Source organism: Colossoma macropomum, unplaced genomic scaffold (assembly GCF_904425465.1).
Source record: "Colossoma macropomum unplaced genomic scaffold, Colossoma_macropomum, whole genome shotgun sequence".
NCBI classification, from domain to species: domain Eukaryota; kingdom Metazoa; phylum Chordata; class Actinopteri; order Characiformes; family Serrasalmidae; genus Colossoma; species Colossoma macropomum.
This window is the reverse complement of record NW_023494809.1, coordinates 16,168,471-16,196,337: the sequence shown is the minus strand read 5'-3', so window position 1 is coordinate 16,196,337 and position 27,867 is coordinate 16,168,471. Positions and strand designations below refer to the sequence as shown.

General features: G+C 37.9%; 1 protein-coding gene across 1 annotated transcript in view; it reads right to left on the bottom strand.

Annotated features, from left to right (window-relative positions):
* The window catches only part of dok6 (docking protein 6), a 104,668-nt gene that overhangs the window by 27,579 nt on the left and 49,222 nt on the right, over positions 1-27,867 (bottom strand). The window contains exon 3 of the mRNA XM_036558940.1: positions 13,253-13,367. Within this exon, the coding sequence (XP_036414833.1) occupies positions 13,253-13,367 (115 nt within the window). The remainder of the gene's footprint in view (positions 1-13,252; positions 13,368-27,867) is intronic.

The window sequence follows — 27,867 nt, the reverse complement described above, 5'->3', positions numbered from 1 at the left end:
TGTAACTGTAGAAATACAAAGTGCACCAATATGGTAAGTGAAGCTAATTAAATGGACAATGAGTGTAGAAACAAGAAGGTGGTTTTAATGAAGTGGTCAGTCAGTGTACATTACTGTAGGTTTGTACTGTAGGTTTGGTTGTTGTATTTGTTAACTAAATTAGCATATAGCAGTTAGCATTTACACAATAGCAGCGAGCATTGGACAATAGCAGTTAGCATATAACAGTTAGCATTTGCACAACAGCAGCTAGCATTTCACAGTTTGACAGCTTTTCTGTTGTTAACTGTGCCTAACTATGTTTTTTGGAAGGTTGAGAAGGAACTTTGCACCACTTAATGAGAGGCTCATAAAATTTTCTCTGATAGCAGTGCTGCTAAAAAAATAACAATAAGAAAAACATCTGCCATGATAATAATAATAATTATAATAATAATAAGAAGAAGAAAAAGAGGAAGAAGAAGAAATTGGGATATATCTGAGTTCAAAGTCTAAACCCCACATACACTATATGGCCAAAAGTATGTGGATACCCCTCCTAATTATTGAGTTATTGCTAACGGTACTATAAAACCATAATCATTGACAGTAGAATGGGTTGTACTGAAGAGTTCAGTAACTTTAAACATTGCAATGTTATAGGTTGCTACCTTTGCCACAAGTCAGTGTGTGAAATTTCTGCCCTGCTAGATGTGCCCCAGTCAACTGTAAGTGCTATCATTGTGAAATATAAGCATCTAAAGAGCAGCAACAGCAACAACAGCTCAGCCACGAAGTGGTAGACCATGCAAACTCACAGAGCCAGACCGCTGAGTGCTGAAGCACAAAAAGAATTCGCACATCCTCTGTTGTATCACTCAGTAGTTGCCTCTAAAAGCAACATCAGCACAAGAACTGTGAACTGTGGGCTTCATGAAATGGGTTTTCATAGCCAAGTAGCTGCTCACAAGCCTAAGATCACTATGCACAACAACAAGAGTCGGCTGGAGTGGTGTAAAGCACATCACCACTGGACTCTGGAGTTCTCTGGAGTGATGAATCATGCTTCACTATCTGTCAGTCTGATTGATGAATCTGTTTTGGTGAATGCCAGAAAAGCACTACCTACTGAAATGCATAAAGCCAAGAGTAAAGTTTGGTGGAGGAGGGATAATGGTCTGGGGCTGTTTTTCATGGTTTGGGATCCTTAGTTCTTAGTGAAGGGTAAAGATAGTGCTACAGCATATGAAGACATTTTAGACAATTATATGCTTTCATTTTTGTGGCAACAGTTTGGGGAAGGTCCGTTCCTGTTCCAGCATGACTGCCCCTGTGCACAAAGCAAACTCCATACAGACAGGTTTTTTGTGTGTGAAAGAAATCCAGTGGTCTTCACAGAGCCCTGACTTCAACTCCACTGAACACCTTTGGGATGAATTGGAACATCGATTGTGAGCCAGGCCCTCTCATTCAACATCAGTGCCTGACTTCCCAAAGGTTCTTTTGAATGAATCGGTACAGACACACTTCAGAATCTTGTCGAAAGCCTTTCCAGAGGAGTGGAGGCTGTTATAGCCACAAATGACTCCATATTAATGCCAATGGTTTAGGAATGGGATGTCCATCAAGCTCATATAGGTATGATGGTGAGGTGTCTATATACTTCTGGTCATCTAGTGTAAGCTGCCCATGTTTCTCTATTAACCCTACTAAAAGAAAAAGACCTATTTTAGTCTAATGCATATAAAACCACTGTCTTGAAATCTTTCACTTTCATTTGGATAAAAGAAACTGACAGATGTTATATTTGTTAAATTGAGAGATGAACCTTGACTACTCAAGGAGGATTCCCCTCTGGTTAAATCACACATGCTGAGCTTGTTAACATGACCCCATCATCTTCCTGTCTGAATTCCTTCCTGCTGTCTATATTTAGTTCTGTATGTTTTCGCTGTAGTTAGCGAGGCCTGAAATGATTCAGTATATTTATATATCTTGTTCTGATCCCTGGCGGAAATGGGTCTCCATCCTTCACAGGCAAAAATGTGAAGTTTGTCGAGACTGAATTCATTTGCTCATGCTCCGATTAGCATCTTCTCAAACAACAGACGAGTCATCAATACAGCTCTGATAATAGATAATGCTAAGCTAATCCACCTCCGTACTGCCGAATACAAATAAATCTCAGCACTGGTTCCCATCGCGACTCCCTCACCGACACACTGACCTTTAAGTGAGCGTAAATGAACACACACTCTGTTAGGACTCACTGAGTGGAAAATTGGATAAACAAACACTTCATCATCTGCTTCTCCACTGCGACGTGCTGGAGCTGCACAATTAATCGTATTAATCAAAATCGCAATTTCGGCTTGGGAAATTAGTTCAGAACCATATGCTGATTTACGTTATTGTTGAATTTTTATTTCTACACTAGAACAGTAACTTCACGACATTGGGGCCAAACACTGATACACAAAAATGAAAGATATATATATAATATATAATTTGTAATTTTATTTATGCATTTGAATGAGCTTAATGCTGATGATGCTTCAAAGGCAATAGCTGTCATGTTGGGAAGGAGAACTGAGAGTACTATAAAACAAATTTAATACTAAACAGTTTACTAAATACTTTATGTTTTCCCAAATGTCTCTAAAGCTGAATTCTAGAGTGCATCCAATATAACAATAGAAAACACCTTGTTTTTTTATGTAAAGCATGTGGGCGTGGTTTTGGAAGTTCTGTCTTAGCAGTCTTCTCCAGCGGGGGGCTCTATTAGCACACAAGTCCCTTTAGTGTTCACTATTCAGAGAAGAAACAGTCATGAACCCACCCCAGCAGGATCCAACCAACTCACCTATTTGTAGTAACTTTTAAAACTAGAGGTGAAAAAGTTCAACTATGTTGAGTTACTCAGTGTTATTTACAAACAAATAGAGCATTTCACAACCCCATTCTGTTTGCTGAATTGTAGTCGAGGCTGTGTAAGAGAGTGTAGCTCATCTAGTGACACTACTATGTCAATGTTACTGCTGTCCTGGGATGGGTCCCTCATCCAAATATCACCTGGTCAGTGGTGGTCCTATGGTGGTCCCTTTCTGTTAAAAATTAGGGTTGAGCGGGGGTGATAAACCATGCAGTGACAGATAAGCTACAGTCTATAACTATAATTTACACCAATATGATAGGTGTTTCTGATAAAGGCCACCGAGTTTGTATCTGTGTGTGTGTGTGTGTGTTCTGAGGGTTGGAGGTGTTAGACCTTGACAGCCTCAGAGGGAGGTGAGGAAGTCAAACATTGTGGGAAAATCATTTCTGCTTGTTTGGAACATGTGAGTGACCTGAGCTCCATATGGACGCACAGCAGAGCCAAGAGAAACACACAGGTCAGCATAATTAACACTACAGACGGGCATTTTAACCATTTCTGCTTTTCTGGGTTTTTTTTTTATTTTATTTTTAACAGACAGTATTTAAATATCACAGTGAGAAAATTTTATACTGTTATGAATAAAATGCAAATTGAACTAAAAAAAAAAAACACAATTGGTTGAACATTTATTTATTGCATGCAGCTAGCATGGTGAGCCGTACCCATTGGTCAGGCCAATTAAGTGATTTATCTTTGTGTTTTAGGCTGGTTTAGTGATTTATCTTTGTGCTTTAGACTGGTTTTATCTTTGTGTTTTGGACTGGTTTAGTGATTTATCTTTGTGTTTTAGACTGGTTTAGTGATTTATCTTTGTGCTTTAGACTGGTTTTATCTTTGTGTTTTGGACTGGTTTAGTGATTTATCTTTGTGCTTTAGACTGGTTTAGTGATTGATCTTTGTGTTTTGGACTGGTTTAGTGATTTATCTTTGTGCTTTAGACTGGTTTAGTGATTTATCTTTGTGCTTTAGACTGGTTTAGTGATTTATCTTTGTGCTTTGGACTGGTTTAGTGATTGATCTTTGTGTTTTAGACTGGTTTAGTGATTTATCTTTGTGCTTTAGACTGGTTTAGTGATTTATCTTTGTGTTTGGACTGGTTTAGTGATTGATCTTTGTGTTTTAGACTGGTTTAGTGATTTATCTTTGTGTTTGGACTGGTTTAGTGATTGATCTTTGTGTTTTAGACTGGTTTAGTGATTTATCTTTGTGTTTTAGGTTAGAATTCACCACATGTATCTGCAGCAACAGTCCTCACACAGATAGCATATTTTATCGAGCTGGTTTCGTAGACATGGACTAAGCCTATTCCTAAACTGTGATGTCAGTGGTGTTTCACCATTAAACATATCATTTAGCCCAGGCTTAGGGTTAAGCTGGGACAGAGAAACTGTCTGATAATGTTTAATTCATTTTCATCTGTCTAGACTTAGAGAAGCCTAAAAAAGGTCACTGAGGAGCTGGCGCTCTTTCAGAATGAAGTATGCTAACCTGTCCTTTACAGTGACTGCCTCGACATTTATGGCTTACAAACATCTCGGCACACCTTGCCTTGTACTTTAATTTTCTGAGCAAACTCTAAATAATGATTGGACAGTTTTTCTTTTCAAAATCATTGCTAAAAGCACATATTGAAACATACTGATGTTCTTTCAGTCTAAAGGCGTTTTAAACACATGAAAGGTTTAAGAGCTGATGGGTGCTGACATCACCACACTGGGAGAAAATGGGTGTGGCCTTTGTTTCATTCCAAATTGCTGTATAATTTGCAATGATACTGAACTGTATAACTGTTTTAGAGTTTTCAAAAACAATAATAGCTGATGTGTAACAGAAAACACCTTTTTATTTTGCTAATAAAGGTTGTATTAATCCTAATATAACATTGATATTTACATTTTACTTTAAGAAACTTTAAGGAACATATTTAGAGGTTTTATTAAGGTTTTGTTCTTTGCTCAGTTAAAGCCCACATTAGTTTAATCTAATCTAAATTGTTTATTCACCGCTTTAAGCTTTATTCACTACGATCTGCATAACTGGAGGTATGTTCAATAAACACTTTGCAAATAAACTAATAATACTTAAAGATATGTTCCTTATTCTAAAGTACTTTCTTAGGGATCACTAATTAAACATTGCAAAACAGCGTTTCATTAAGTCAGTTAGCATCACAAATTCAACACCTATTCATGATGATTTGGTTGCCATAAAAGACTGAATACTTCACTATCATGTCAGTATGTGTTCTATACAAGAGTTCACTGGTAGAGTATCAGTGATTTATTAAACCCTAGCTCTTAAAGGGTCAATATCATGGAAAACAAATTTTCGTTGCTTGTTTGAAAAGTTTGACCAGTATCTAAACACTGATAAAGTTTTAAAACCTACCTACGTTCATTTACATTCCATATATGGGAACTAAGCTGCAAAAACCAGCCCATTTTGAATCCACTTTTTTGTGATCTCACAAAAAGCAAGACACTAACATACATCGATCAGATATAACATTATGACCACCTCCTTGTTTCTAAGCTCATTGTCCATTTTATCAGCTCCACTTACTATATAGGTGCACGCTGTAGTTCTACAATTACAGACTGTAGTCTATCTGTTTCTCTGCATACTTTGTTAGCCCCCTTTTACCCTGTTCTTCAGGGGTCGGGACCCCCATTGACCCACACAGAGCAGGTACTATTTGGGTGGTGGATAATGTAATAATGTAATGCCTGATCGGTGTATATCCAACTGTTCAGCCTACAGCAATTCAGCTACACCCATTCACACTGAAGTTATAACCCTGTCCCCAAAATGTTGTGACACTGTGCAAAATGTAAATAAAAACAGAATACAATCCTGTGCAAACCATTTAAACCCTATATTTAATTGAAAAAAGTATAAAAACAACATATCACAGATATTTTACTCTTTTTTGAAAACATATATGCCCATTTTGAATTTGATGCCAGCAACACATTTCAAAATAGTTGGGACTGGGGCAACAAAACACTGGTAAAGTTGTGTAATGCTAAAATAACATCTGATGGTTAATTGTCAACAGGTCAGTAACATGATTGGGTATAAAAAGAGCATCTCAGAGAGGCTGAGTCTTTCAGAAGTAAAGGTGGGGTGGGGTCAACACTCTGTGAAAGACTGCACAGGAAAATAGTGTAACAATTCAAGAATAACATTTCCTAACATAAAGAACTTGGGGTTTATCGTTTGCAGTACATAATATCATTAAAAGATTCCAGAGAAGTCTCTGTATGCAAGGGACAAGAAAACCAATATTGGCTGGCTGTGATCTTCAGGCCCTCAGGCAGCCATGCATTAAAAACAGACATGATTCTGTAGTGAAAATCATTGCATGGGCTCAGGAACACTTCTGAAAACCACTGTCTGTGAACACAGTTTGTCGCTACATCCACAAATGCAAATTAAAACTACCAAGAATGCAAATAAGAAACCATATATAAACAAGATCACAGAAATGCCGCCACCTTCTCTGGGCTCAAGCTCATTTAAAATGGACTGAGTCGAAGTGGAAAAATGTCTTGTTGTCTGATGAATCAAAATCTGAAATCCTTTTTGGAAATCATGATGCTGCGTCCTCCAGGCTGAAGACTATCCATCTGCGTTATCAACGCAGAGCTCAAAAGCCAGCATCTGTGATGGCATGGGGGTGCATTAGTGTACATGGCATGGGTGACTTGCACGTCTGTGACGGCACCAATAATGCCGAACGATATATACAAGTTTTGGAGCAACATATGCCGCCATCCAGATGCCTTTTTCAGAGAAGGCCTTGCTTATTTCAGCAAGACAGTGTCAAATTACATTCTGCACGTATTATAGCTGAATGGTTTTGTGGTAAAAGAGTCCGGGTACTAAACTTTACTGTCCAGACCTGTCTGTCACCCACTGAAAACATTTGGTGCACTATGAAACAAAAATCTGACAAAGGACACCCCTGAACCGTTGAACAGCCAAAATCCTATATCAAGCAAGAATGAGAAAACATTTCACTTTCAAAACTACAGCAGTTGGTATCCTCAGTTCCCAAGCCCTTGCAGAGTGCTGTTCAAAGAAGAGGTGATGCAACACAGTGGTAAACATGCAACACAGTGGTAAACATGCCCCTGTCCCAGCATTTTTGGAACATGTTGCTGACATCAAATTCAAAATGGGCATACATTTTTTTCCAAAAACTATAAAGTTTCAACAAAAACTTTTCAACATTTGATATGTTGTCTTTGCATTCTATTTTTATTCACATTTTGCACAGCGTCACAACTTTTTTGTGAACAGGGTTGTATAAGGAACGTTTCAGTCTGAACTGCTTTTTGAATGAGGCACAGCCAACCAGAACATAGCTCATTTACATATATCAGTCTTAAAGGCCCAGTAACAAAAACAGCCTGTTTAATTCTAAGCGATAAAGAGAGGTTGGATGGTCATCATGAATTATGACTGTTTTCAAAATCTAAACCCAGACATACATCATAAGTGGACTTGATAAAATACAAGAAAAATGTAATAAGTAATAAACTGCAATAAGGCAATGAACTTGACATTACCTAGAACCTATAGGAATAAAATGCTGCCGACTACACACTAATAGTATGTGAAATAAGATGATAATTCATGCTCACTAACCTGCATTATAAGGTGTTAACAAAGTGTTTATTGTTCAAAATTACTAATTATGCAGTTATTAGTGAATTTCACAGACTTTTCCAGTAATAAAGCCTAATGTACAGTGAACGAACTGTCTATAAGTGTCTAGTTTAGGGTTGACTGAACAAAGAGCTTAATAAAGCCCCAAATATGCGCTCCTTAAAATAAAGTAATACAAATATTTCTTGTATGTGCCCAACAACATATATCATGAAAAAAAAATCTTGAAATCGGTGTTTAATGCATTTTGAAATGAAACCCTTCATTTACAAGTGTGGCATTGTTTTACTCTAAATAGGCCTCCAATATGTTATGTCTGACAAAGAAAACATTATCATTTGTATTAAAATTTGTTTGAAATGCGAGGTGCCCCCAATCTTAACTGGCAGTGTATCTAAATAACTCATATAACACTATTTATAGATGTAAATATATCCATCTAAATGACTTTTTACTGATAGCTCTTATTCCACACAGCTCAGATTCGTGTCCTTCATAGTGCTGTGTTGATGACCGTTCCGCCCAGTTCTCATTAATATCCCTTTCTCAGGATGGATGGACTCCCTGTGGCTCAGATGGAGGAGAGGTTATTGTGTTAAACGGATTCAGGAGAACATTCCTCTCCACGCTGCAGCAGAACGGAAGACCCGAGAGGTGCTAATGATAAACCCAGCAGGTGTCCCACCCGGCGTCCTCCCCTCTTTCGAACGCATCCGCTCCCCCTCAACACCCCCCTCCCACACAACCCCCCCGTCCTACTGACCCAGGCTTACAGACACAGACTCAGTGCAGTACCAACAACATTAAAGAGCCAATATCATGGCAAACTGTTCTTTTTTTAATAAAGGAATTTTAAAACAGCATTCACCTCCCAGTCTATACATTGTGTCCAAAAAAGTCTTTTTTTTGATTTTGCCTTCTCCTGTAAAGTTACTAAAGATACATGTTTTTTTTTTTTGGACAGCAACAATATGGAAACTAAGCTGCAAAACTTTAATTTATTACTGTGATGTCACAACCATGTACCACATATTTATTTGGTACTTTTTCTAGAATCGACAAGTTTTTGCTCCCATTCAGAGACAGCTCCTGGCCAAAAAATGAGCTACTTTTAATTGGAACACTTAATTTAAGGTAACAATCTAAAAGTAGCACGCTCTGCATGATCTACAACAGAGCTGGTTTAAAGGAAGCCTGGCCACTTCCTATTTCTCCCGTTATATCAAAAACATGACTGCAAAATGCCAGAAGTGCCCTAAATGATTGGGGGTGAATGGAGCTAAACGGCTAAAAACGAAAAGTTAAAACAGTTTCTCACCACGTGACCAGGACCTTCCTTTAAGTTTAGAAGGATGTATTTCACTAAAAAAGCTAAGAAAAAGTACCTTTTTGTTTCCTTTATTTCTACAGCAAACAGGTTTTGGGCAGTAGAACCCTAGCATTACTGCTACTGAGCGCTGAATCATTGATGACTATGATTTTGCTCAAATTCTCCATATTATTAACCCATTCATGTTGGACTCTGGAGCTAAGGAGCACCCTCTAGTGTTTGACAAACCTGGGAGACGTTACTAAGCGTCATATTTCTTCAGTGATTCTCTGATCTACATAACCCAGACTCCTTTCAGCAGACTTGGAGTGGTGTGGTGACTAATAAGCAGTACTGTTTCTTGCACAAAGATGAATTAGCATTGCTAGGGGCACTTTTATTTTGACACTGAATAAAAATGGGCAGGAACTCAACAGGCAAGAAAGAAATGTCCTGGCCTTTGAGATTTGTAATGAGTACTTAGAAGCTCTTGGAAATGTGATCAACGTAAAAGTATTCAATTTTGATTGTGCTTCTAAAGTACAAATCATCCAAAAAAATACTTTAGTAGTGAAGTACAGTTACTTAAAGAGACACTTCAGCCAAAATGATTAAAGTTACCTTCACTACATCTGTAGTAAACATGGCTATTTGCCTTCTCCGGTGGTGCTGCAGAACCCTCTAGAGTGAGATTTTCCAGTTTAAAGACTAGGCAATCTCCCCTTCTGATGATGTATTTTGAAGGTGGGAACTATAACACTATAACTAAAACTATAACTGCTTTAGGGTGGGTTTGTTTAAAATGCTCTTTTTTCATTAATTAGTGAAAGCTGAAGGAAGGCAGAGAGCTACCTATTCTGGACATTTTTCAAATTAAAATGCAAATTTTAAAATTGTACATTAAAGATGCATTCATGATTGCATTTCTCATGTGAGAGGGCATTATTTGAGACATAATTCAAGTGCAAAATGTCTATTTGCATTAGCATTTCTGTGTATAATAGCTGGAAAAAAATTAATATGGAAAGCAAAGTGCTTTTGAAATTGCATTTTCATTGTCTTAATGGCCTGACAGTCTGACTCCTAAAACAGAATAACAATTGCTCATTTGCAATTGCATTTCCTACACTGTCGCACTTCAGCAGTGCCAAACTTAAAACTTATTTGCAACCCTGTTTGCAATTGCATTTTCACTGTCAACTGGGCAATCCGGTCAGTCAAGCCCTGGGGGTGGGATGTGAGGAGGAACCTTTTAAAGCAAAGCATGTTTTAAGAGGCAGTGACAAAAAGTCTAAACCTGGGCAGTTCTGGCACAGAGCTAGATGCTTGTATACAATACAGAGGTAGCAATAGCAAACTCTGCTAGTGACATTTTAACACTCGCCAACAAGGCCGAGGATAATTCTGTCAAAAGTGATTTCCTGTTGTTTTGTGCAGAAGCGATTCTTGACTGAACAGGAGAGCTTGTGGCTGTCACACACTCCAATGTTAGCGACATCGTGACTGACTTCAGGCAGAGGCTCGCTGGACTGTCGGAGGTCTTGGAGTGTGCCTTGCACATTTTTAGTGCTTTCTCTGCTCTAACACGCCCATTGCAAATAGTCAGGGGTTGTTGACAAATTGAACCCAGTTTTCCATCATCTTCCAAACCGTGTAATGGTAGTCAATGAGCTTGGTCAAGCTGGCCATGCTAGTAATGCTTGGTCATGTTGGTCGACCAGCTTTTTCAAGTTGGTCATGCTTTTAGGCCAGCTAAACCATCAACTTCAGAAGGAATTCAGAAGGTCTACCAGCTTAATCAACTTAACCAGCTTGAGTTGGTCAGGCTGTTTTTTCAGCAGGGTTATTGGCATATAGCTCAGTTTCTAGGCTTGCAGTAAGAACTGGGTGAGAATTGCCAATTGTTATATGAAGTATTAGCATAATGTATGCTGAGTATTGTATTTGTGAGAACACTGATGAATGTAAACATGAAAAAGATATAAATCTGTGATTTCTGTCAAACTGTTTAGGATGAAGGATACAATGCTGCACTACACAATATGAATAACACCACAAATATTAGATTTAAACTCTAGTTCTAGGCTGGAATGCCCTTTTTAAGTATTTTCCACCCCTGCTGATCCAGCACTTTACGCAGTACTGGATTGGTGCCATCTCTATTTAAGGCATCCCCAAATAGCCCCAAACCTGCAGCCCTACAATCTGTTCTCCTCTGTTTTCAGCTCGTGTCAGAGAATGAAAGTGGACTGAATGCTTTGCCTGAGGACCTGAGCGTGTGGATTCAGAGCCCGGCTAATGAGCAGCAAAGAATCATTCATATTTCATTCAAATGCTGATGCTTGTTTTGTTTTCTTCTATTCTGACCAATGCCTTTGGCCATATTTGTTCTAACCCATGACACAGTCTAATAAATCCTCTCTGTTTTCCACAGTGGCTTTATTATTCATGTTTTTAAGGTAGTTTATGTTGAAATCTCAGGACACCAGTGATATTTTGGGAAGAAAAATGCACAGATTTCCCCACTTACACTGTATGTAATTGATCAGCCAAGACTAAGTTTGTTTCTTTAGCTTTAGCACTGGAGCTACAAGGCTAATGTAGACAACTAGTAATTGAAGCTTATTAGCAATTAGCATGGTGCTAACTGCATGCCTAAATCAACACACGCTTGCCTCAAACCATGTAGAATCGTTTGGTAATCTTTTATGGACTTGATTATGTGGTTTCTGACACTGTATGACACACTGTTATATGTATAGATGAAATAAAGTAGATTAGCATAGCTAAAAACAGTAGAAACCTGGAGCCGTACTACAGAAATTCTATCTTTTTGTTTTAAACTAAGATCTGACAGATCACTGTAAGATTTTTCACAAATTCTTATTACAGAAGCAAATCTTTTCTTAATCTTTTCTGAATTTTATCTCATCTCACAGCATCTTATTTCAAGTTAGCAAATCTTAAACTACTTGATCGAGATAATCAACTGTCATGTCTGTTACCAAGCAACCAACAATATGTACACAGCTGAAACGTAAACCCATGATCAAAATAATGTTAAAATCTAAGTTAGTTACCAATGTAAAAAAGCTCAAAATAAAACTAAAGTTCAATTAACTGGATGTAAATAACATTGTAACAGCACCTCCCGCTGTTTATCAGGGCATCACTGCTCCTCAGTTTCAGTTTCAGTTTCCCAAACACTTTAGTCGCTGTGTGAGCTGCACTATGTCATTCCTTTTAATAAACAGCCACACTTTCAAATCTGTCTCCTCATTATTCAACACCAGTGCTGCAATAGTTTATTTGATGAGTTTTCATTAACATTAACACACAAAGGTAATATGAGGGGATGGAGGAGATCATGTCTGCAGTGTTGGTCTTTTAAAGCAATATAGATAAATGTAACGTCATGCTAGTAGTGAACTATGCCGTGTGTCACAGCAAATAGACAAAAACAGATGGTTAAAAGAGAAGTTAAGACATCGCTGGGGTTTATTTGAAGTTAGGACAGAATTTAGGAAATGTTGTCAGGTTAGGATGTTTCTGTGATACTGTTTTCTTGTCTGGAGTTTGGATTATATTATGAACTTATGTACTGTTGTTCTGTAATAGCTTCTGTCCTAAATTCAGTCCTAGCTGAAGTTGTCATGACGACTAAACAGATAAGATTTCAGAGTTAGGATGTGTCTGTAATATCGCTTAACTAAGCAAACTTAAGCAAGAACATTATGGGATAAAACAGTTTCTATATAAAAGTCAGTGTGAATTTGAAATCTTAACTCAGGATGAAACATGATAATATTGGTTGAATTTATTTTCTCACTCACGGTGCACAGTGATGTCAAAAAAAGATGTTTCAGACGTGGACAACAGTCATTACATTTTGGTTGAAGATAACAGGAAAACAAGAGTTTAGCCTTGAACATGCTAACAAGATAAAAAAAGATGATTTCGAGTTGAGCTTAAAGATCTTCTCATCTAGGAACAGCCAATACTTTCTACACAAACTGTTTTTCAAGGACTCAACAAACTGATCAGCGAAAAAACCACTTTTATCTGCACATTTACTCCAGTAAACAGACATGTTTATGTGGTCACTGTATGACATAATGTTATCTACAAACATGGACTAAGTACACCACATATCCAAAAACAGTGATACCATCCTGAAGTATGATTTTTGTCTGCACTTTTGTGCATATATAAAGAATCGCATCCACAAACTACCGCTTTTATAACAAGAACAGATTGAGGTCATCTTAGATACTCACCTGTACCTTTCTCTCTCTCTCTGCAGCTGAACGGGACTGAATGAAACTTTCCGAGGATGAAGAGAGAACACTTACCTGACTCACAGGCAAATGTCTTTGACGTTTCATCGCAGAAAATAATTGCCACTGCATGTTTTTTGGTCTCCCGAGGCATTCTGGTAATGTTCTTGATGTTGTGCAGCTCGGTTATCTACAGAAATAAAAGACAAAACTCATTACCCAAATGAATGAGGACGAAAGAAGGAACAAAAGGGAACGACAAAAGAAAGAAGATGCCAAAGTAATGCGTGTATTGTTATCTGCTGAAAAACAAAAACGCTCCACCAAATGAAATGACTGCCTGCTAGAAGAGAGAAACAAGAGCTCAGAGTAAATCGCCTACACGCCAAAGAAACATCCAAAACTCTAAACCACAGAATGTATGTTATACATGTACACTAACTGTGCTGTACTTGCCGAAAATGCCATATTTAACTTTTACATGCAACTGTAAGTTAAAGTAACAAGATTTTATACCACATATTATTGGACAGTTTCTGTTGATTGGTTTGTCTTTAAATGTTGACACAATGTAAGGTCAGCTGGCACTTTCAAATTACTTTCAAAGAAATAAATACAACTGAAATGGAGACAGTTTTGTTCACACAGAGGTAATAAAAACATTGAAAATTAAATCTATTTCCTACAATCTACCCCAACCTGACTTTACTTCAGTTTAAACAGCCTGTGTCGCGCCGGTCCTCACATGGGGCAACAGAATTTATTCATTTTTAATGATCCACTTCATGTTTTTAAAACAAACAGAAGTGTACACACTTTAAAAGGTTATGCCTTTAATAATATATAAAAAAAACAGAAACAGTCAGGTATAACATAAAAAGCCTAAAGGCTTATTTCCATTGTTTTCCCCACACAAATCATGTAAATCCACAGATTTATAGACAACAGTGTAATAAACCTTCATAACAAGCACTGTTAACACCTTTAAAAAAAGCTTAAATAAGCTACTTGGAGTTTTGGCTGGGACTCGGAGCAGCGGGAGAGCGGTCACTTTATGCGAGGGAGGGGAAAGCGAGTAGCTGACGTGTACATATTGCTAACTCTCATTGGTACTTAGGCAGGTCTGATGTCACCTGTGCCAAATTTGGTCCCACACAACTCAAATCGAACAGAAGTAAACAGCAGAAATATCATTTCAAAAATCTCTCAACAGAAAAGACCAACAGCATTCTTTCTCTGACAGTTTATAGTAAAAACACCACAAAAATATAGATAACAGTTAGAGGAAAATCATGAAATTGAGTAGACAGGAGCTTTAAAATTTTTAACATTGTTAATACGTACAATAAAATATAATTTAACCTTTTAAGTGTCGCCCTTTTCTCCCTAAAATGGCATGCCCAAAGTAAAAGGAGCACTGTTCCCACACACTTTGGGCTACAGTACTGATCTTTGTCTCATTTGAAAGGTAACACTCAAGTTTTTTCCCACCTGTCCGAATAACTGTATGAAATACTGAGACAGAGTAACAGACCAACTTTACGTAGGCATTTACTATAGTTTCTGACATCTAATTGGAGAAATTTTTGTCCATTCCTCCATGCAGAATTCTGTGCAATGTATGAGGGGTTTCATGCACGTACAGCCCATTTTAAATCCCCCACAGCATTTCTAGAGAATTTAGGTCTGGGGTTTGACTAGGCCATTCCACAACCCTCCATTTCTTCCTTTTGGGTCATTCTTTGGTGGATTTACTTGTATGTTTGGGATCATTATTTTGTTGAAAGGTCCACTTTTTCAGCTCCAACATTTTACAGATGGTCTAACATTCTCCTCAAGCACTCTCTGGTATGAAAGAGACTTCATAGTCAATTCTATGATTGCAAGTTGGCCAGGCCAAACAACTCTATCTTTGACCTGTCTGTTCTAGAAGTCCTGGTGCTTGCCAAGATTTGATTAGCAAACTTTAATCTTGCCCCGATGTTCTTTTAAGACAGCAAAGTCTTCCTCCTGGCACACCTGCCTTGTAGGTCAAGTTTTTTTCTAACGGTCAACGCATGCACGTTTACATCAACAGTGACAAGACCTACCTGCAGACCCTGTGATGACATTTTGGGGCTCTTTAAGAATTCTGTTAGCATCTTACAGTCTGCTTTGGAGTTTAAATTTGCTGGGGTGACCTGGCCTGGACATGTTGGCAGTGGTTTAAATCTCCACTTGTAGATGATCTTCCAGACAGTGGAATGATTGATTTCCAATATTTTGGTTATCTTCTTAAATGCTTCCCAGACTCACAGGCATCTACAATTTTCTTTCTGAAGGCCTCAGAAAGCTCTTTTGATCTAGGCATGATGATACCACACACTCCAATAACAAAGAACAAACTAGAGCAGATATCAGAGGTTTAAATATGTCACACAGCGGCTAAAGGAGTTCCTCCATGATCTTCTGTAATGTTTTAACAGTCATTACAAGTACACCCTCTATATATATATATATATATATATATATATATATATATATATATATATATATATATATATATATATAATTTGCTGTTGTCAGAACAAAACCTTATGTGCCATAAAACATTATGTGCCATAACCTTTGCACAGACTCAGTTAAACACAGCAAATTTACAGTAATTGTGCACTAAAATATGCAGAAGTGTGTTCTCTGTAGAGCATATGTTACCTTATTTTCACTTAGAAAATCAAACTTTTATACACAACTCTGTATCAAAATAATAAATTCTATTTGACCCAGCACAATCTGCTATGATGAGTTGATGATGAAACACTTTTTGGAAGATTTGCAACTGCGCAAATCTTTAACTGCTTGTAAGACAAAGGAAATGAGAGGGAAAATGTATTAGTCAAAACTTTTATTAACTTTTGATTCAAGCAAAACAAGCCTGTCAAAATAAAAGTCCTGAGATAACAAGCTGAAAGCAAAAAATGTAGGGCATTTATAAATGTGTCATAAATGTGGTCGACCCTAGCGATATCGCAACTGCTTTAATGAAGAAGGTTAACAGATGGAATATATGCAGTATGAAGGTTCGTCATTCATGATTCAACATGAACTACTTCCATAATAAACACTGTAACCTTCATGAAAATACACAGCAGCCTTGATACTGACAGCTACAACATAAAAGAGTAAGAAGCTTTCTTCGTATCCGGTGTCATGACTTCCTTCGGGACAGGAAGTGACAAAAAAATCTCCTTAACTCCTCTCAAAGCCACAAGTTTACGAACACTTCTTCGCTAGCTCTGCTAAAGGAACATTCTGACAGCAGGCATTGTACTCTCTCCCCTCAGAGCCTGCCGGTGGGGGATTTAGAGGCTGTGAGTGAGCGCCTGTTTCTATATTGGTTTCTCTCAGAAAGCAGCAGAGCTCTCAGTTCTTTTGGGGAAAACATCCGTTTCAGCTCTAATTCGCTGAAACTCTTCTTAATCAAGCGTTTAGGCAGCGGAGACTGAACGGCCGCAGGGTGTCTACCTCGTCCTCTTCCTCCTCTTTCCTGATGCTAAAAGTAGCAAAACTATTAATTTAACTATTTTTCCTGGTAACATGGTGCAAGCGTCAGAGAATGTCTTGTGAGGACAACTGACACTCAATAATGTCTCCCAGGTTGGTCAGACACTAGAGGATGCTCCAAAATAATGAGTCCAAAATAAATGGGTTCCTATGGAGCCTTTGTACAAAATTGTAGTCTATAAATAATTTCTATACTGAAAAATGCACTTTACTCAACACAGAACTGCTATAATACTTTTTTGACTTTTTGAACACAAGTTATGGGTCCTTTTAACAGTCTCATATGTACATTCATGACATCAGTGAGTATGAACCACTTTACTCAACCAATCAGCTAACCAACCAATCAGCACTACGTACAATTATGATGACCAATCAGCGGTCAATAACAGCAATGCCAACCAAGCAGCACTCAGTAGCAGCAATGGCAAATAATCAGCACTCAGTAGCAGTAATGCTAAACAATCAGCACTCAGTAGCAGCAATGCTAACCAATCAGCACTCAGTAGCAGCAATGCCAACCAATCAGCACTCAGTAGCAGTAACGCTAAACAATCAGCACTCAGTAGCAATAATACCAACCAATCAGCACTCAGTAGCAGTAATGATAACCAATCAGGAAGATATAAGCAAATACAAGTTTATACAATTTGTTTGGATCTAGTTGTGAGAACTGAATGACACTCAGTGTGAGGAAGCTAATTGTTCTCAGTCTCTTGTTTGGTCAGTGTAGCTGAGAAACTAAGACTAACTAGAAATTGGAAAACAGAGATATCAGGCTATCTAACCAGTTTATCTGATTAGTAAAGGCTACAAAATGCTCCTATACGTTGAAACAAATTAGTATCAAACACGGAAATAAAACGCTAAGTCATTGATACTGAACAAGATTAATGTTCCAAAGTTTTCTCACTCGCATTAGAGCACGAACCTGGCTAAAATAACTTTGGAACACTTTGCAAAACTAAGACTGTTAAAGATTTGCCTCTTGAATTTATTTCCATATCATTGTTGCTGACTAGCAGAGTTGAAATCCTGTCAGACTGCTCTGTCTCCACTTTCAAAAACTAAGTCTTGCCCTTGTTGGGTGATTCTTTGCAAAAAGATATGTATAAATGTGTAAAATGTTTTATTACAGATTGAAAACTGTAATAGTTTGATTAAAAAAACAAAATAACCATCTAAAATGTAATCCATGTCAAACATGGTTTTCTGTCAGAATTCACCTCATTTAACCTCATCCCACCTCATCTCACAGCCGTCCACAGCTTTTACAGTGAAATGCAGAGCTGGTTCGCATATATATGAGCTTGTATGTATCAGGTTTACATTGACTCTCACAGTAAAGAATCCGGGCATAGAGACGACACTGCTGTTTTTCATTTCTAACACCTGGCTGAATCCTGGCTAGACCATGGCTCCATTCACCCCTATTCTTAGGATTAGCTCACAGACACCCTTTAGAGTTTGGCAGTCTTTTTTTTTATGGAAGAAACAGGAAGTGGCCAGGCTCCCAATGTACATCACTGCTGGCTTTGCACTAACATGACATTGCAAATCTCACAAAGGTGTTGGTGGAAATTAGTCTTATCACAGCAGTGGTAATTAGACAAACAAATGCTAGATCGGCTAACAGTATAAAATAAAACTGAAATCAGAATGTAAGACAGTATTTAATACATTTTATTGGGTTAAGAAGCTTCTGTAATAATCTTTACCATCTTTAGATAAGAGGAACTTAGGAACTGCTATTCTGTAATAGCTACTGTCCTAAATGTAATACTAACTGAAGCTGCCATGGTGACTAAACAGATGAGATTTCAGAGTTAGGATGTTTCTGTTATATAAATATGAATATACAGTCGCATGCAAAAATTTTAACACCCCAGTCAAAAAGTAAGTTAACATACACTATATTGCCAAAAGTATTCGCTCGTCTGCCTTCACACGCATATGAACTCGAGTGACATCCCATTCTTAATCCATAGGGTTTAATGTGATGTCAGCCCACCCTTTGCAGCTATAACAGCTTGAACTCTTCTGGGAAGGCTTTCCACAAGGTTTAGGAGTGTTTATGGGAATTTTTGACCATTATTTCAGAAGCGCATTTGTGAGGTCAGACACTGATGTTGGACGAGAAGGCCTGGCTCGCAGTCTCCGCTCTAATTCATCGCAAAGGTGTTCTATCAGGTTGAGGTCAGGACTCTGTGCAGGCCAGTCAAGTTCTTCCACACCAAACACGCTCATCCATGTCTTTATGGACCTTGCTTTGTGCACTGGTGCGCAGTCATGTTGGGACTCAGCCCAACTCCTGAAAAACAACCCCACACCATAATCCCCCCCTCCACCATACTTTACACTTGGCACAATGCAGTCAGACAAGTACCGTTTTCCTGGCAACCGCCAAACCCAGACTCGTCCCTTGGATTTCCAGATGGAGAAGCGTGATTCGTCATTCAAGAGAACACGTCTCCACTGCCCTAGAGTCCAGTGGTTGGAACACCTGAATTCAGTGATTTGGATGGGTGAGTGAATACTTTTGTATAGATGTATAATGTGCAGAAGTGTGTTCTCTGTAGAGGACGGGTTCACTTATTTTCACTTAGAAAACTAACAAAATATAGTTTGACCAGGGGTGTCCAAACTTCTGCATATGACTGTTTATAAAAGGTTGATTATTTATTGCACTTCTTACAATAATATAATGATTACTGCATTATTCATTGGTCCTACAGAAATGTGATGGCATTTGAAAAAATGTTTTATTACTATTACTCTTATTATTATTCAGAACTCTCTTTGTGTCCAACCCTAGTGATCTTCAAACTCTTTCTATTCAAAAGCCTTTCTAAAGCTCTTCCTGCTGAAGCAGACTCCGACTCATCTGCTTTTCCTTTCTTTCTGCTAACCTGCATGTGACTGCTCTTTTATTTTTGGCTGAGTTGTTATGGTGTTTGTGGCACCTCCAGGGAGTTATCTTCACCCTCCTGTTGGAAACTAAATGGCCACCGAACTACCCACCTCAGAAACATCCCGCTGCTGCGTGCCGAGAGCTCGCGCCTGACCGGCATCGGCAACCTACTTCAAAACACCTTCAAAAACACAAACTCATGGCCTCAGCCTGAGGACCGCTGCCTACGGCGGAGAAATATCATTATTCCAGCCACCAAACCAGACTCACTGTAAAGATTTTTGAGAGAATAAAGGATTAGTGAGGTTTTTTGACTGGGAGAAAATAATAAAAAGGCTATAAACACAGTTGTCAGATACATACTTTTCCAGCTAATTCCATCAGCGCTGGTTTATTCTTTGCATTTTCTCATTGAGATTTACAATAAACCTATACAATAAATAAACTTGTAAAAAAAAAGTAACATATTTCAACTCACACTGCCCTGATTTACGCCCTTAAAGCTAACTGCATTAATGCATGCTGATTCTGCCTTGAAAGAGAAAAGTTGTGGGCACTTTTAAAAGAATAAAGAATTCATGAGGTTTTTGACTGGGAGAAAGAATAAATATGGTTGCCAGATTTATACTTTTCCAGCTATTTCCATTCATGCTGGTTGATTCTTTGCATGTCTAATTTAATTTTTGAAACCTTTTACAATAAAGCTATACAATATGTTTGGCTTATAAAAATGCACATTTTTAATATTTTTATGGGGATACCGATACCTGTGACCGATACCTCGAAGCAAGCTGCTGAGTGACACCAATATTATTAGTTTCACTGTTCTGCCATGAATAAGCCAACACAACATGCATACAGTGTAAAATATGCTAACAGTTTCCCTTTACCTGAACGTCTGAGTCAGGAATGTTTCAGTAATCCCTCATCTCCTGCTGTGTAGTCAGTTATGGTCTGAGTTAATGTTAGTACAGGTTGTTACTGAGGGAGCAAAAGTTAGAGACATGTGAAAGGACCTGCCATTCTGTTGGGGGTAATGATGCCTTTAGCCTTGGTTTACTCTTTAGCATATTATATATATATATATATATATATATATATATATATATATATATATATATATATATATATATATATATATATATATGCAGGTATACACATACACACACATATATATGTAGGTATGTATATGTACAATGCCATTCATTGAAGCCTGGTATGTTTTATTTGTGACACAGAACACTAGTTAGGTTACAGTTAGTATCAGTATCGATACTCAGTATTGGTCAAGACTTAAGGATCAGGCTTCGCTTAAATACAGTATCTTTATAGGGCTGGTTTCTTCAAAATGGTTTAAGCCTTGCCTCAAACTAAACTGTAATGTCAGCAGTGTTCAAAAATCTCTTTTAGTCCAGGCTTAGGCTTAATGTGGGTCTGAGAAACTGAATGTTCTGTTCATTGCCATCTTGGCTTGCAGAAGCCTCAAGAAGTCCACAGAAGAGCTGGAGCTAGTACTCTAACCTGTCCAGTTATTTTTCTATGAAAGACAAAAAAAACCCTGTAAATCTTTCATGATCGTAAATCAGTGCTGTGCTAATGCTCTGTATATATTTATCTTCAACATATTTATCTTCTATGCTTCATGCTCATCAATGTGTCTTTTTTTTAATCTGAAGAGCAAGAATGAGCCTTTCAAAGAGAGATATAATCGCTAGATTGCATAAAAAGTTCACAGCAATAGCTTTAAAAGCTATTCAAGAGACTTCTTTGAAGCATTTAGTACCTCTTAAAGCCCCTGTCAACATGGTTTTAATTTTATTCTAAATTTTGTATACAGTAAAGATATGCTGTAGAAAAAGCGTTTCCTTCACTCTTTTCGTAAAAAAGTAAAAAGTAAAAAGTGCAGGACAGAGAACAAGCTGTCTAATGGTCAGAGATCTAATTCATTTTTGCAGCTAATGTTGGAAAGTTCAGGCTTTCACCATATGATGGGTCATGTCCGTTTTTTGAATGATCAGCACTTACATCATATCTGTAACGTATAACTAGCTAGCTTCTGAAACAGAGGTCACACAAGCTCCAATTATGAGTCGATGTGGTCATATTTGCAGTGGAGATATTTCTCATGTGCCTTATGAGTGCCTTTCTCGTGAGCCTTGATTTTGCAGGGGTAGCTAACGTAATACTAAGCTAGTATATGATTCATTTCTAAAGTAGATCACTAGCTATGACACTCTCATAAATGAATTTAATTGCTTATACTAGGATCCTGCAACAGGTGGCTAATGCAAGTAGGAAGCAGCGCCTAGCCATGCTAAGGCTAAGATGAATCGTTTTTATATTGAAATCGCAATTTTCAAATCGCAAAAACTGTTGCTAAACTATAGTTTATATAATCAACAAAGTTATCTTAACTTATCTTTTTTGTTTAACCCAATAACACAGAGCTGGTGAACTGCCTGTAGGTGACCAATCAAAAGCTACCAAATACCCATGTGCTGTGACATCACAACCATGACAAACTGGCAGTACATCCTAGATTCAAGCTCAAGACAGAAAAAGTGGATATGCTGGTCTTCTTGGCTGAAATAACAGGCCTTGCATGTTAGTAACAGGTTGATAACAGGTTTTGCATGAATAATTATTTAACAGTTTTCCGAACTATTGTTAAAATCACATGTTCACATCTCTTTTGGCCCGAGGGTGGTTTAAACACCTGCAAGATTTGAGTGCTGACGAGTGCTGATGTTACAACCAGGGGATAAAATGGGCATGGCCTTTGCTTTATTCCCAATGTAGAGCTTATAAGTAGTAGTACTAGTAGTAGTAGTAGTAGTAGTAGTATTAAGTGCCATCATGTCGTTTCTGATTCCTGGCGACCCTATGGATAGTCTTTCTCTAGATTTACTTGTCTTCTTTTTGGGCCTTCAGGCTTCTGAATGGCTGGTTCATGATTTCTCTGATTGTCTACATCCATCTTGTTGCTGGTGGTCCTCTCCCTCTTTTACCTTCAACTCATCTAAGCATAATGGTCTTTCCCAATGAATTGGTTCTTCTTAGACTATGTCCAAAATAAGACAGCTTTAGTTTGGTGATCTGGGCTTTGACTAAGAAGCAAGGCTTGATTTTGTCCACTGCATTTGATCTTTTCAATTTCTTTCATTCTTTTGCTCGGCCGAGTGCCAACTTCTGTCATATTTCTTTCATGCTCAGTCCTCTATTATTAATAATTGATAATTGATCTGAGAAAGCAAAAGCCTGTCTTGGCAGTTTTTAGCAAAAGAAAATGGCATGAAATCAAAACAACTTTCCATATAACAAGCTGTTGCAAACTAATAAAGAAAACATGCGATTTTTTAAACCATGAATCTCTGGGTGTCCCCAAACTTTTGATGGGCAGTGTATATCCTGTAGTGTTGTGTTCTTCCCTGATGTTTATATTCAGCGGCACACCATTTCATCCCACTCATACTTATTCATTCTGAATAAACTGGTCCCTCCTCTGCAACAGAGCCATTTGCCTCAAGCAGTTTCAGAACCTGGAACACCAGCACTTAAATATCTTTATAAGCACAACACAGGTTTATTCTGCACTGCAGCTGCAATAAACAAAAAGCCCATCTCTCCAAACCTGGAGTTCCACATTTTCAGTCAGAAAGGAGAAGCAGAACATTTTAGCACATATTTGTCAAGCTTGAGACGGCAAAGGGGGAATTCCACTGATCTTTCAAAAATTCTGCATAATTAAATGGTTGAGATGTAAACAAAGTCATTCAGAGTGGTTTGGTGTGAAATGCTTGGTCCTAGAGAAAATTACTGACTTACCGAATTGTTCACAGTGGTGGTGATAGGAACCAGGCATCCTCTAAAAGCTCCCTAACAGAAAGTTATTATATGAAACAGTTATGAAGACACTGCCTGATGTCTGAGACATTGTTTTATAAGAAGGTTTTTGGCCTAAAACATACAAGTTAAATCCGATCATGGAGAGGTACATTTTCTACAAGGTAGTGGTCGAAATACCAGATCAAATTATCAGTTTTGTTGATTTTCTAAGTGAAAAACTTAAATATGGCATTCTAATTTGCAAATTTTACTGCACAGTTTCCATTCATTTGATGAGTCTAACATTGTTGGAAAGAGAAAACTAGAATATAAAATGTGCCACACCTTTAGTACATGCCTCATTTTTTTCCAGTAATTGTGCATTAAAACATGTAGAGGTGTGTACTCTGTAGAGCATGTGTTAACTTATTTTCACTTTTTTATTATTTTTACAAAATCAACAACACATGGAATGTGACCAGGGGCATTTATGTATATATACCATGTACTATAATATATATTGGAACCATCAGAAATTTTAATTATACCTTTATATAAAGACACATAATTCACAGTTTTTTTGACATAGGAAAACTCATAAGTGCATCCTGAAGGGGGCATTTCATGCTGTAGTTCAGTTCACACATGCTAGTATGAATGTAAACACAAAGGGCGCTTTCACACCCACCTTGTGTGGTGACGACCAATCAAACCTTCTCTTTAGGACAGTTTGTTTTGACATGTGTGAACATTCCACTCAAACTCCAGTGCACAAAATAACAACTGACCCATGGTCTGCAAAAAATCGCAGGCCTCGGTCTGCTTTCAAGTGAACCCTGGTTCCACTGGCCTTTTTTTACGATGGTCCGCATCCAAACAAGGGAATTCAACATCAGAGCATGATTTCCTCTTCTTCTAGCAACACATCAGTGGTGTATTGTCCACCTAATGTGCCAGTTTTAACGTCCAACTTGTTACAGATGTTCATTTCATTCCTACAGCACAAGCTGCTGCTAATAACGACAGGGGAGCAATAATACATTAGTAAAGCAGTGCATTTGATTTCAGTATGTGGATCATGGGCCAAGCATCAGTAACCTGACTGGTTCAGTTCAAATGCCGTAATACGAAAGTAACTAAGCTCGTTTCCTCGCCAAACATCTGATCAGTTCACCAGCGAAAACGTGTAACTGGTACGCTTTAGCCACTGCAATGTGAAACCAACCAAACCAAATGAAAAAAAGAAAAAAAGAACTTTAAGAAGAAGACTTTAGAAGACAAACCAAGTGTGAAAACAGCTTTGGTCTTGGTTTGGTCCTGTTTCTTAAACTAAGAACTTGGTCGGGCTATTGTGTGCATGTGAACATCGTTGGTGTTTATTGTACAAAGCACTCTACAAATAAGACTGAACTGAACTAAGTAAATTAGGACAGGTGAATTTAAATAGTACAGCTTTAGAAGAAACCAGAACAGCTAAAAGATTGTGTTTGTGATGTGCTGTAGATTAGGTTTCTTTGCCATCTTCTTGGTAGGAACTGGCAATCCTGCCTGTCAACGGGAACGGCAAAAGACTTTTCTCCTTCCCCTCACTGCAGCTTTATCCTAAGCTCGCCTGCGGGAGCTTTCGCTATTGCTGAAGAAAATTAACCATCTGCATAAAATTCTCCAACAACAAAACTTTCCTGTAAATATCTGCCAAAAACTGGAAGCAGTTTATTCACTTCTTTTAGATCCAAACTGACAACAGCTTTGAGGAATCTACTTTTACTTTTGAAGTGAGCTGCATTACAGCATTACTGAGAGCCACCCTCGGAGAAATGTGCTGCTAAGCAGGATGCCTGCAGGAGCGGCCCATCTATTTCTGAAGCAAAAAACTTTACAAGACAGAAATGTCATATTTGCATCTATTGCTTTCCTCCAGTCTGCATCACTCTTATATTTAGCTCTTTTTTGTAAAGCAGAATCTGCTGTGCTGGACGATACTTCACATTTGTCTTGTACTCTGTTTCTTGGGTGATTCTGAGCTCGGCATAAGCATTGTTTCCACTCAGACTATTTTCATCCCTCCACTTTCAAACTGATCTAGAGGGGAAGTCTGTGAATAGTGCAGTACTCCTACTGCCCAGCTCTCAGAATCCAGATGATAGACATATAATTAAATCATGAGCTGATTGATAAAAATCCATCTGAAGTACAACTCCACTGATATATGGATCAGTGGGCCACACCTGTTGCCATGGTTACGCTACACTCATTTCCATGATTATGCTTTTCTAATTTAGATGGTGACACTATATCCATTTCCATGGTTACACTACTACCATGTCCGTGGTTATGCAATGCCCATTTCCATGGTTACATTACACACATTTAGATAGTGACACTACACTCATTACCATGGTTACGCTACATTCATTTCCACCGTTATACTATACTTTCCTTGGTTACGTTATGGTCATTTCCATTAATATGCTACATCCATTTCCATGGTTTCACTCATTTAGATGGTGACACTACACTCATTACCACGGTCACACTATACTTCCCATGGTTACGTTATGGTCATTTCCATTGATATACTACATCCATTTTCATGGTTACACTCATTTAGATAGTGACACTACACTCATTATCATGGTTACGCTACATTCATTTCCACCGTTTTACTATAACTTCCTTGGTTACGTTATGGTAATTTCCATTAACAGGCTACATCCATTTCCATGGTTACACTCATTTAGATGGTGACACTACACTCATTACCACGGTTACACTATACTTCCCAAGGCTACGTTATGGTCATTCCCATTAATTTGCTACATCTGTTTCCATAGTTACGTTACACTTATTTAGATGGTGACACTACACTCATTACCATGGTCACCTCATTAAATTAAAAAAGAATGGGGTTTTACATTTTGCAGATTAGGTGACTGCATTAGTGCCAGTTAATTTACAGTCTTCAAAAACTGTCCACCTAAGTTGTATCATGGAGTGGCACTGTTTTGTTCTCGTATGGAATAATTCATAATTTGACACCTTAACTGCAACCACTTCCAGGCTGAAAGAGCTATCTGACTACGTTTTAACGTCTTGAGAGGTGAGAAAAAACACAGAGAACGAAATTAACCCCCAAATATTTCAAGCTCTAATTCAAAGCACTTCAAATGCAAGACATCGCACTGATGCAAGAGAGAAATGATGCAACATTACAACAAGACTGGCAGGAATTTAAATGATCACATTAATACATTAAACCCTGCACTCTTCATTATGTAATATTGCTTTCAGTGCATAATGAATAAATAAAGAAGAGATATATTTATGCATCCAAACATTTACATTTGTGAAATTATAATATGTCAGAGTAAACATTCGATTAGAGTTGCTGACTGCTGACTACATGCCAAACTTCAGTGAGATGAAAGTAAGAGAGTTTTCAACCACTTTAGCTTATAGAGACCCATCAGACATCTCACATTAAAGTCAGATAAAGTCTGGATATCCGTTCTTATACACTCCTGCTGATAAGAGCGCTTGTCGCTTTTGTTCTACACTTGATAATCTTCTGCATGTCTAATGAATAATCTAATTAGAGACTTGTTGATCTGATAACAGGACATTTACACAAAGCAGCAGCTCTAAAGTGGGATATCACAGTTCAGATCTGCAGCTCATTATCCTACAACACCCCACATGTTCATCAGATATTGCATGGATAATGAGCCTTAAGTGAAAAACACTGAAATAATGAAAGAATAAAAGAAAGATGTCATATTCAGGGCCAGGTGCATTTATACATTTGTTGTCATGCAAATAACTTCCTAATGCCCAATAAATGGATGATGTATTTTGACAAAATTCTCCTCTTCTGATGTAAATTGAACATTCCTAATCTTGGGTCATGCACAGATAAGCAGTATCCTCACCAATCACAAGGCTGATTGGTATGTCCCACTCATACGTCTTTAACAAACCTGTGTTCCCCTGCGGTCTCTGTCTTTAAGTGACTGTGACTCAAAATCAGTTTATTTATATAGTGTTTTTTACAACAGGTGTTGTCACAAAGTAGGTTTACAGAAAATCCAGGTCCAAGCCCCAGTGAGCAAGCCAATGGTGACAGTGGCGAAAAAAAAAACTCCCTTAAGAGTTGGAGAAACATACATGAAAGAAAGATAAGCTGTCTATTTGTCCATTTATTCAACAGGCTACGTCAGCATTTCCTGAATGCAGATGCAGCAGTGAAGTGAACTACAAGGGGAAAGTTTGTGAGCAACCTTTAAATTGGCTTGACAACACTGTTGCTATCAAATCCCAGGTAGGTGCTAGGGTGTTACTATGGTGTCCCAGGTGGTTGCTAAATTGTTGTTAGGCCATTGCTATTTATCACAAGTTGCTAATATGTGTCTAT